At 38.4% G+C, this 12440-nt stretch overlaps 2 protein-coding genes across 4 annotated transcripts in view; both read right to left on the bottom strand.

The window, feature by feature from the left end:
* The window catches only part of LOC114467675 (membrane-associated guanylate kinase, WW and PDZ domain-containing protein 3-like), a 174046-nt gene extending 169218 nt beyond the window's left edge, over nucleotides 1-4828 (bottom strand). Inside the window, exon 1 of the mRNA XM_028454139.1 lies at nucleotides 3886-4828. Within this exon, the coding sequence (XP_028309940.1) occupies nucleotides 3886-4195 (310 nt within the window). The 5' untranslated portion in view covers nucleotides 4196-4828. The remainder of the gene's footprint in view (nucleotides 1-3885) is intronic.
* Nucleotides 4829-9810: 4982 nt separating this feature from the next.
* hspg2 (heparan sulfate proteoglycan 2) overlaps nucleotides 9811-12440 on the bottom strand; it is a 161147-nt gene continuing 158517 nt past the window's right edge. For all 3 annotated transcript variants that reach the window (XM_028453382.1, XM_028453383.1, XM_028453384.1), the window contains one exon: nucleotides 9811-12345. In XM_028453382.1, the coding sequence (XP_028309183.1) occupies nucleotides 12173-12345 (173 nt within the window). In that variant the 3' untranslated portion in view covers nucleotides 9811-12172. The remainder of the gene's footprint in view (nucleotides 12346-12440) is intronic.

Here is a 12440-nt window from a genome sequence, read left to right as displayed (position 1 = left end):
TCTATGGTAATTTTCACTGTAAAATGAGCTTTAGCTACTTTAGCCAAATACCTAAATGTCAAAGAGGGAGTTTTTTCTTCCCACTGTCGCTAAATGCTTGTTCACGAGGATCTTGTTGGGTTCTTTCTCCTTTTTTTACTATGGACTTTATATTTTGTTCAGTGCTTTGAGATGACTTTGTTGTATTTTGCACTATATAAAGGAAGTTGAGTTGAATTGAAATCGCGGTCGCGGAGGCAGCAGTCTCAGCAGAAACGCCCAGACCTCCCGATCCACGCACACCTCCTCCAGCTGTTCTGGGGGAACCCCGAGGCGACACCAGGCCAGCTCAGAGACATAGTCCCTCCAGCTTCTCCTGGTGCGCCCAGCCACCCTGCAAAGGAAACTCACTTCGGTCATTACCCAAATCTCATGACCATGGGTGACCTGGCCCCGGATAAAGCGGGAGAAAATGGATGGATGGATGAATGAGTTGAAATCTCACACAAAATCTTGCATAATCTCCACAGGATAAGTCAAATAAATTCAGAGACTAATTTCACTGTATCTGACATTAAATTGTTATCTATACTATCTGTACCATAATTCAAGGGACGTCTGTGTGGAGCAAATATCTCCCAGACGTGGTGCGAGTTCGACCTGAAACTCGGTCGACGGGTTCCAAATACCCCGAGTGTGTGCATCTGTTATCTTGGAGTAATTTGGTCATTTCAAAATATTTATTTTAATTTTATTTCACTTCTGGATGGCCCCGAAATGAAACCTATTCAGCTTTTGACCTCAGGGTGTGAGGGGGCGCTAGCGCACCATATATTGAGAGACGACTTCTGGCATCCATCTTGATCACAGCTGAGTCGACTTCCGGTATCCATTTTGATGGCGAAACAGATGAACGGTGATCAACTGCGACACATTTTTTAAAAAAAAATCTATCGGCATCCACGTTTATCAATCTTATTTTAGAGTAATTTTTGAGGAAAAATACTTTTTTACTGTTCTTTATTTGGTGATGACATTTCGAAACGTTTATTTTCATGTTAGTTCGCTATTTAGACCCGACAGACCTCACCCGGAAGTTATTGACGGCAATGGCTGCTGTGTTGAAAGCTGCACATTTCTCAGCAGCGTGTGTGTGTGAGAGAGAACCAAGGGAGGAGATTTGTGTCCAAGGTAGAGAGTCACGCACACGCTTCACTATCGATCACCGTCTACGTGTGTGTAACGGACCACCATTTAGTCCGGTTACAAGTCTGTGTCACGACACCCGTCCATTGGGTGGTAGTGACTGTAGTGTTGAGTCAGATCAGTAAACGGTGCTACATAGTGAATCCCGCCTGATGATTACTGCAGCTTCACTCACGACACACCTGCCACAGCAAAAAATATGAAAATAACTCAAAATACACAAAACTAAATATTTATACAAAAATTACACAAAAGACAACACAGAAAAATACACCAAACGACAACAAAAACCTGAAAATGACTCAAAATACACTAAACTAAATACTTGCTCCCACATGAATACATACTTCCGACGGGCACTGTACTAGTGTTTTAAATGTGCAGGAGTAGGAGGTACATGGCTTCAGGTTAAAGGTCTGAAGGAATACGGGACTGAGAAAAGTTTGGGAACCACTCGCTTCGAGAAAAGGGAAAAGGTTTTGTTCGGTAAACACAGACGCCTGAACGCTTTATACTTACGCACACTATAGCCTTTCAAAATAAGAGTCCTACCAAAACTCATATCTCAATATTTTTTCTCAAAATGGCGATAGAAGATATAAATCTGGATATTTTGAACTCAAAGTCTGACCACAAAGACAATTGTGGGTTAAATTAGCTGATGCAAAATGCCACACAGACACATTTATTAACAAACAGTTACACAATGTGTGACACTTTTGGCTTTTTCTCCTGTAAGGGACAGCACGTGTGAGTGAGTTCTGTAGTGTCTTGTTTAGTGGTAGATCTGGGTTAGGACACAATTAGTGATCATCTAACTGAGCTTTTCATGCTGTTCTGAGAAGTAGTGAAAGCAGCAACTCCTAAAATTTGTATTTTAATACAAAATAAACTGTAAAATGACATAATTATATCTCAGAAACATGGAATAATTGTAAAGGACAGTGTTTGACTGTACTCTATGAATAACATTAAATACTATGTGATCTGTACTGTGTGATTGTATAAATAAAAACAAGTAAAATAAAATATATATAGATATATATCTTGATATAGGCGATATTGTCATTTTCTGTATCGCCAAAATAGAAAACTTGATAAATCTTGAATCTCAATATATTGCCCAGCTCTACTATACATTTGTAATAAACAGATATTTCACACGTCTGCTTACTTGTGTATTAACAGTGGTGTGGCAGTCACCCCAGTGGTATCTGTCATTGTGTCCTTGGGCAAGGCACTTCACCCACATTGCCTAGTATGAATGTAGTGTGTGAATGAGTGTTAGTGGTGGTCGGAGGTGCCGATGGCGCATTTTAGCAGCCTTGCTTCTGTCTGTCTGCCCCAGGGCAGCTGTGGCTACAACAGTAGCTTACCACCACTAAGTGTGGAGTGAAAGAAAAATCCCTTAATTCTGTAAAGCGACTTTGAGTGTCCAAAAAAGCGCTATATAAAATTGATGCATTATCATTATTATTTATTATTAAATGAGAAAGTATCTTACTAAAGCAACTACATTAACTACTTATTCTCTAAACAGGAAGTTGTGCCCATTATCCCATTTACACACAGCTCACACAATAATGATGCACTGACCACCACAGACTCATGGTTAAAAACAAACAAACAAACAAAGGTCTTCAGCACACCATCAACTTCCACACATCCTGAACATCTCAGATGTTTCTACAGAGGAATCATTGCTTACACTGAGCACGAGCTACCTTTCATAGTAAAATGTGCAGATGACATTGACATCTTGGTGAGAGTGTGACGTATGAGGAGAAGAGTGAGACGGGAGGAAAGGTCAGAGTCAAGAATGTGAGGGAAGATGGCTTTGAATCACCAGCTGAAGGGATGGACAGAATCATCTTTAAAATGGACCAGTTCGAATAATTCCAACATTAATGTGTCCAAGTTTGCACTTTCAGTTATAAATTAGACAAAATATGTAAGGCATCAATAATATCTCAGCAATAAGTGACAGATACTTCAATGTCCTGTGATTTGTTTATTTTTCACCAATTTTTATTTAATTTGGGGACATTTTGTGGAATAATTATGTATTTTTGATCGGCCATCCTGACACAGTGATAACACAGGCACATTACGCTTATGTAGAAAAGGTTCGGCAACGTCATCTTTTGTACCGATAGACTGCCAGTACATAGATGCGTATTACGTACAAGGAGACACTTCCTATTTAATATTGTAAAAATGTCGATTAATCAAATCGTAGCATCCTGAATCATAATCGAATAGTGAGGTTCCTTAGATGAACACCCCTAGATGTCTAATCAAATTACATGATGGGGACTAACTGTTGTATAAAAATACATGTATCGATATATGCGATATTGTAATTTTCTATATCGCCAAAATAGAAAACTCGATATATCTTGAATTTCAATATATTGCCCAGTTCTACTCTACTTGTAACTACAGTGGGAACGATTTCCTTTCCTTCAGCAATGAATGACAACAACCCTGGAGTCATGTTTAGAAATGAGCTGCAAACACACAACCTGCGCGCGCAGGAGGCTCGAGCTGGAGGACGCGCTCCCAGACTGGTCCCACCTGTCCCAGTCCCCCTGCAGCACGTTCACCTGATCTCACACACACACACACACACACACACACACACACACACACACACACACACACACACACACACACACACACACACACACACACACACACCTGGTTTGACAGTCTTCAGGCGGATGGGCTCCCTAAAGTGTCTGATGACCGCCAGCGTGTCTCGGTTGGTGAGTCCGCTGACCGGCGTCCCGTTGGCCTCCAGCAGCACGTCCCCGGCGCACGGGAACCTCCCGGTGTGACACACCATCGCCTCCGTCACTATGTGTCCGAGGTGCGGGAACTCACCCCGTTCCGCGCCGCCCCGGACCTCCAGCACCGCCACCAGCTCCCCCCCGGAGCCCCCCCACGACACGGTGCACTCCTGCACTTTGCTGGACCAGTGCTTCTTCTTCTTCAGCGTCTTGGACATGGTAACGGTGCTGAGGCAGATGAGGAGAAGCACGAGGACTGTCCTTCAGGGCAAATAACGCGCGCGTCACAGCCTCGGGGCGCAGTGACGCACGGGGGAAACCATCGTCGTCCAGACACCAGTCCCGTTCTAATCCATATCACCGACACAACTTCCTCAGAGGACGCTCGGTACTTCCTCTGGGCTCGCGGAGCATCACCTGCACCGTGACGAGCGCGGGTGAGACCGTGCGTCACTGCTTAGTCCAATATTAAGTCCCTTTTTCTGTGAGAAAAAAAAAAACGTAAAATCCAAAGGAAAGCAGCGGGAACGCGGCTGTGGGAACTTTACACACCGCTCACAGAAGGAACTTTGCCCTGCGCACCTGTGCTGCGCGGTGACATCAGCGGGGCCGTCCTTGGAAACGGGCAAACATTACCAACACTACCTGCAGCTGCTGCAGCTCCTCCGCTGAGCACGAGCACCGCCAACAGGCTCTAAAACAACGTAAAAGGCTTCTTCCTGCTCACTATGTCCTCCCCTGTGTCTCTAAAGTCACCGCGGAGGGTTTCTAACCACAAACATGATCCGATTAAGCTGCGCTCCCTAACTTTTCTCCCCTTAAACCTCTTTCCGTGTTGATTTCCTCGCGACAGATGATTCCATCCAATCACATCGGGAGGCTGCGCCGAATGTGTAAAACATGGACCAATGGGAGCAGAGGGGGGCGGGTGTTTTTGTTGGGACTCGGTTTCCATGGTGCGTTAAAGAGGGGGCGGGGCTTCCACTTCGGCCCCAGTTGTGTTTCTTCACGTGGGAAATTAGTCGTATTAAACATTAATTTAAATATTTTTTTATGCTATACACTATTTAATTGTTAAACCAAAGGAGAAACTTTAACATTTGGGGATTTTAGTTTCCTGTTGGACATTGTTTTGGTTTGTTTTAGAGAAAACATGAATCATGACGTCAGAATTTCTACGTCATCACTGACGGACTGTTTTTATGTAATGATTTTAGGTTAAAAAAATAAATAATGATTTTAGGTCTTTTTTTAATTTGACAGTTATGTTTTAAAACTTCAGCTATGAGGAAAAAATATGTATATTACCGGTAGCTTTCAGTGACAGCAAAAATAATCATAAATATTATTTAAAAATATTATTATTATGCTCTATCTATTAATTAATTTATTATTATTATTATTATTATTATTATTATTATTATTATTATTAATAATAATAATAATAATAATAATAACAATAACACATATTTATTTATTATTATTTCTATTCATAATACGCTTTTTTATCTTTCATTAATTTATTATTAATAATTATTAAATTAATTTAACGCATTTTTCAATCTATTTTTATCTATGCGTTTTTTAAATCATACAATGGGTTTTCTTATCAATTCAGTATAACATTTTTAATTGTCAATTACAGTGTTGGTCATCTATTTTGGCAAAAAAAAAAAAAAAACCAACAACAACAACAACATCATGGCAGGGGCCAAACTCATTTAAAGTTGTGCTGTGGTATCTGAAACCGTGTTGAAAATGCTTAATTATTACTGTGCCATTCATTTACCTCAGGAAATTAGCTTATTGTAATTCAAATATCAATCGGGACAAAGAAAATGTGACCTTTGTCAAAATTATGTATTTCGTATAATCTGACCAAAAAGCAAATATCACATGAAATAAATAAAAAGTACAACTTCGTTATAGGTATACACATGTTTTAGTTATTCACATCAAGCACAATTGAGATAATATTTTTGCTCAAAAGTACACAATCCCTAAACCTGTTTTGCATTTCATTTAACTCCCATACATTTACAATAAATGTGTTTATTTTTCTATCTTTAATGTGATGTTTCACCTGTCATAATAAAGGTTTTAGCACACAGCTTTTCTTACTGCTATTCTGCCCTCTTGTGGTCATCAATGGTCAAAGCACACTCTTACAAAGTGATTTGAGTTTTAAGGTGCACTAATAAAATAAAATAAAGTTTAAATAAAAAGTTTGAAGCTATACAAACTCAAAAAGCCCATAATACGAGTAAGTTTGTGTTTTGGGAAATCTTGAAATCTAACAGCATGTGGTTTTAAAATGACAAAGTCGCATTATCAAACTAAACAGGTAAAATATTTTAAAGTTAAAAGGACAGAAAAAATGTAAATTATTGTCCAAAGTACCAAATAAGTCAGTTGTAGATAAATCAGCTTAGATATCCCAGATATCTAAATATATAAATTCACTGAAAATCCACAATATTTGGAGTTTTTAACCATGCTTTTTTCCAAATGACTCATTTTAAATCTCAAATTGTTCAAAGAGCTACATTTTTCTGAAATTAATTCACATAATTTTGCCAAATAAAATAAAAATTGTTCACAAAATCAATGAAATGTTAAAAGTTAAAATCCTGCAGAGACTGATACAGTATCTGTCAATTATTGACTGGATATAGACCCTTTGATTGTTTGTAAACAATTGTTAAATGTTCCCTACAGCTGTTATTATAAGGCACATGTGTCAAACTCAAGGCCCGGGGGCCAAATTAGGCCCTTCGGAGTATCCAATTTGGTTCGCAGGAGAACGTAAAAATGACAGAAAACATGAATCATTGTGTAAATGAAACTCAACAATATTTTCAGGGGCTCATACGTGATTGCAGTAAATTTTAATGTTAAATTGTTGAAAAAACTCAAAATTCTTCAAGTTTCTTCCCATTTTTACATAATATTTCCCTTAACTAAATATAAATTGGTCACAAAATCTAGGAAATGAACTAAAATGATTTTGACACCCTTGTTATAAAACCAACTAACCAAATAAGACAGCTGATCAGGCGCTTCCTATTCACTCTCAAAATTCTACATTGAATATTTTGAATTTTATTTAGTTTGAAAAGAGTCAAAAATAAATATGATCCAACATGAGGTTTTGTGTTAGCATGTGTATCAATGTAAATTAAAGGTGTATTAGAACTATAGGATGCCTCTTAAAACAGAGGCGGACACACAAAGGATTCAATAAAATGACAAAATAAGATAATACAGGATTTTAATGTTAGTTAATTTTAAATGTTAGTTTCTGACTTCTAATCAGAGATACTTAGTAGATCCTAACAACCCTATATAATAGAATTGGTTGAAAATATATTGTAATTTGATTAATGTAAGTAGTTTATTGACTTTAGCCCTGTGGTTAACTTTGACTCTCAGACCTCAGTTCACCTCCATGGATATGAGTGAAACCGATTCGGAGTGAGTTCCCAATCCCAGGCTCCGATATTTAAACTTTGCTGCTCCAAAGAGACGTCGGGAACAAAATGTAGGAGATGGACCAGAGCAGGTAGTAAACACAGGCCGGAGGGAAGGAGGAGAGGAAGAGCATGACCATGTCTACAAAGGAAGAAGAGACGAAATAAAATGAAATACTTGTTTCACATTGGCAGCAAAAAATCTCTTCCAGCTGTGAGTTGTTGGTTAACGCAGTGGTTCTCAACCTTTTTGGCCCGCGTCCCCATCCATAAAGTCAGCAAAATGATGGTAGATTGTTCTATGAATCTGTGATAAACACATTTATTTATTTATTTAACTGAATAATAGTCACTGTTATCCAGGATGTTTATTATCATTTGAGCCATAGTATATAGTCATCTAATTAGGATGTAAATCATTGTTTTAATAAAAAAATAAAATGGGTTAAAAGTGACCAAAGATGGTGGAAAACCACAGAAATTGAAAAGTGGAAAATAGGGTTCAAAGTGTCAATATTGGCTTAAAACTGGCAGAAATAAGGAAAGGTGGGTGGGTGGGTGCGTTAGGGTGGGGTGGGGGTGGCGGTTAAATGTGACAAAGGTTAAAAGTGACAATAATGGGTCAACAAACTGTATGCAACATAAGGTGGGAAAAGTGGTGGAAAGGGTTTATAAGTGCCGAAAATGTCTTGAAAGTAAAACAAATGTGCAGAAAGGGCATTGGAAATGTGATGGAGAAGTGGCAGAAATGGGAATAATGTAGCAAAAATGCATTAAAAGGAGTAAAAAATATGGCAAGAAAAAGTCATGAAAATAGGTTAAAATATGGCAATTTTGGTGTAGTTGCAGAAAGGTTCAGAACCCCTGGGTTCAAGCATCAGATAAAGAGTGTAGGCCTCATAGAGAAAAGTAAAAACACTTCTATGCATCCGTCTACAGGACTCCACATCCCACAATGCAATGCAGGAAACTGATCCTAATCTTTACCTCCTGCATAGACGACTTTCTTCCAGGCCTGAGACTCCAGCACTCTGTCGTGGGGATAGAAGTTCTGACTGATCATGAAGGGAATCATCGCCATGGCACCATGTTTCCTCCTGACAGCAGAGAGCCACTGGCCAACATGGCTGAGGAGTAAATACACAGTAAACCACGGTACATGAAGGGGACGCTTGCAGATGGAACAAAACAAAATACTGTCATATATTGTCGTACAATAAGAATATTATATACTGCACTTATATTTTACGAAGGATATGGAACATTTTTTCTATTCATAATTTGAAAGTTACAGTAATTCTGACAGCAAAAGATATGACTTTGTTGTACAAAAACAACAACAAAACTAAAAAAAAACTACAATAAACAATTAATCTGATGATTTTATTTGATAAATTCCAGAAAAACTATCTCACATGTTACAGCATTCAGCATTGAGTGTAAATATTACATAGAATCCTTAAAATTAATCAATAATAATAAGTTTATCCACACAATCCATTTGTTAAAAGATTTTTAGGGCTGGATTTGGCCCCTGGCCCGTGAGTTTAACACATGTCATTGTATCACGTGTGGGATATTGTGTTTAGTTCAACTGGTTATTGATTGAAGATATATAAGGTCAAGAGTCGGAATGACTTTAGTCACCATTTTGTCGACAAAATAAACCAATAACTATAAAAACTCTTTAAAAAGCACTTTTATTTGAAACTTCTGCTGATTATTTGATTGAATATAAACAGGTTTATAATACTTTACTTAGAGAAGTAGATGTGTGTGAGAGAATACTAATACTGTGCTTTCCTACTGCAAACATGATGAGTTAAAGTGAAATACGGAGAAGGAAAACAAAAGGGAAAAGTTACAATTACAGGTTTTAAGTGTCCAAACAACTTTGAGAAGTTTTTGTATGTCAATCTGTGGAGTAAAATTATGGAAACAGAATGAGTGTGGAGCTAAAACATTGTTCAAAAATATTTAAAAAAATAGTTATAAAGAGGTACAGGAATTAATCTGGTCACCAGTTGTTTTTTTTTCTGTTTTGATGATTAGTTATAGACTATTTATGAATATTTAGATTGTTTTTTTTAGTGATATATGGATAATTAAATGTATTATTATTAGTTGTACTTTAAAAAGCTAAATCATAGTGATTAAAGGGGTAGGATTAAATAAATTTACTCTTCTTCCTATTTCTCTTTTGCACATGAAAGTTGAGGTTTTAGTGTTGGTGGATCAAATCAATGGTTTATTTCTGCTGTTGTAATTCATCATTTTTAATTTTTTTGTTTTCTAAAATGTTGTTCTTTCATCATTTTACACGTTCGAATTAAAGACATCAATCAAAACTCCAGAGATGAGAAAAAAATAGCACATGAATTTAGACTTTAATTAAGAAACACGAGGGCAAAGGGAGGTGAAAACGAAGCACTCGTCCAACAGATCTGCTACACATTGAGCCTTTTGTCCTGCATCAGGTGCACCTTTAAAGCTTCAGTGTCGGCCTCAGTAAGTACAGTGTATACACACACACACACACACACACACACACCATAAACGTGGTGTTACCTTCCCTCAGTGCACTCACTCACTTAGTGTGAAAGCATGAATGTGGACCTTTATAATAAGACTTTTATTCAGCCAGCGTGCAATAAGAACACGTTTCATCCATCATCTGTCAGACTTCCACCACCGTATAATCCAAATGGCATGAGTTCAAAGTATTTAAATGTGTAGGGACAGACATCAGGGCGTGGGGAGGGCGACGATAACCAAAGAAAGAAAAGTAGAGACGATCAGCAGGCCTTTGTGATTGCTTTAAAACCGAAGAGAAAAATAAATAAAAATGAAGCAATTCTAAGTAAAATAACAGTGCTCGTTGGAAGAGAATTACACACATTTTAAGCTTACAAAAATATGAGAATAAGTAAGATTTGCGAGGCCCGACGTGACCGTGTGATGGTAGGAAAGCATTCACACAAACACACACACTGGACTCACAAAGCTACACACACTTTTCCTCTGACTGGCAGAAAGCTTTGTCACATAATAAACCTAAAGATTCAACAAGCACACGTTAAAAAAAATCTAACTTTCAGTTTTTTAAAATGTGTTTTTTTAACATTTTAAAAATATTTTGAGATCTACTCAATCAAACAAGTCTGTGTTTGTAACATGCGAGCGAACAAAACCCATCACAGGTATCATCGCTCATCACAATTTTGAGTGGTTTATTTAAGACAATGCTTGTTAAAGTTATTTTAGTTCATGGACAAATAACAGAACAGTTTGATCGCAAGATTAGCCGAGAAAATTTGCAATTTCCACATTATTGTGTCTGAGTTGACAATACTCAAGCAGCAAGTGACACATTTCAATCCCTGCAGGATTTTCACTTACATATCCTCTATTTTGTGATTCATTTTTATTTAGCTTGGGGGAATTTCATATAATAATTTGAGGAAAAATCGAGAAGAAAAATGACTGCCATCATGTCATAGAAACATGGGAAAACTGTTGAGTTTTATTGAATTTGTGCATTTGGAAAGACTGAGATATCTACGTCTGAATTCATGTTTTCCCTATCATTTGACTTTCCATTACAGGTCGAAATTGATGCTCTAAAAAGCAGTGGTTCACAACCTATTCAGACCCAAAAAAATAAAGATTCCAGAGACTGGGGACCCCCACTGTACCTGGCAGCAATCATGCATGAAAGATGGTGGGACATTAGGAGGAAAAGTGGTGGAAAGGGTTTATAAGTGCTGAAAATGTATTGAAATTGTTAAAAAAAAAAAGGCATTGAAATTTGATGGAGAAGTGTCAGAAATGGGAGTAATGTAGCAAAAATGCATTAAAAGGAGCAAAAATATGGCAAAAAAAAAAAGTGATGATAATAAGTTAAAATATGGCAAGTTTGGTGTAGTTACAGAAAAAGGGTAAAAATGAGTAAAAATGGGCTCAAATTGCTCACAAGATATAGTTTCTTGAAGCCATCTGGCAACACCCTCCTGACCCCAAGGTTGGGAACTATCGCTCTAAAGGCCCAGATTTGACACGTGTGGTGTCAGAGAATTGAAAGTGGATCTTCATGTCTGATGTTAGCACCAAGGGTTCTTCCTTCTTTCTTCTTCAGAAGAAGAACAGACACAGACAAAGAAGACGTCACAAGGTCAAAGTGTAGCTGAAGCTGCTGCAGTTCTAACACTAACACGTGAAATTCAACACAAAACTTAGAATAAGCGTTGTCATTAAAACAGAAGAAGAAGAAGAACCCGGAAGTGGATAAACTGGCACAATGTCAGCCCACCTTTAGTTAGGCCTGAAAAAAGCTCTGACACGCCCATGAAGAAGCAGTAATAGTTTGCATGTCCCCCCTCACACACACACACGCACACACACACACACATATCATATATATTTATATGCATATAAATAAAAAATCAGTGCTGTAGAAACATCTCCATAGGATCTGAGCATTGCTCTGCTGTACTGCTTTTGTTCGTCCTTCATGTGAAGACAACACTGAGGAAGAAACCATGTGTTTACATGGTGTCGGACCTTTTTTTGGTTTTGGTTCTACCGCACACAGGGAAACGTGTCGTGTTGTTGTTGTTGTTGTTGTTGTTTTGGTAGCAGCGAAGCACCAAGGGTTGTGTCTGAGTCTCTCCATAGTCTCTGTGTGTGCATATGTGTGTGTGTTTTAGTCCGTGCATGGTGTGCAGTCTACGAGGAGCACTGCTGCATGTTGACGCCGTGGGCGGCGAGCGCCTGCAGGTCGATGGACTGCGCCGGCCGCTGCCCTGGCCGAGCGTTCATCAGCACCAGGTTCCTCACGCAGCCCGTCATTCCCGAGGAAAACTTCCCTCCCGTCATGGAGCTCATGTGTGGGGCTCCACCTGCCAGGGAGGAAAACACACACACACACACACACACACACACACACACGCACGCACACACACAGAAAGTCTTAAAGATAGACTTTCCACTTTCT

The sequence above is a fragment of the Gouania willdenowi genome, chromosome 7, assembly GCF_900634775.1.
Source record: "Gouania willdenowi chromosome 7, fGouWil2.1, whole genome shotgun sequence".
Taxonomy (NCBI): domain Eukaryota; kingdom Metazoa; phylum Chordata; class Actinopteri; order Blenniiformes; family Gobiesocidae; genus Gouania; species Gouania willdenowi.
Note: the sequence above shows the minus strand (reverse complement) of the source record. Positions and strands in the feature narration are given on the sequence as shown.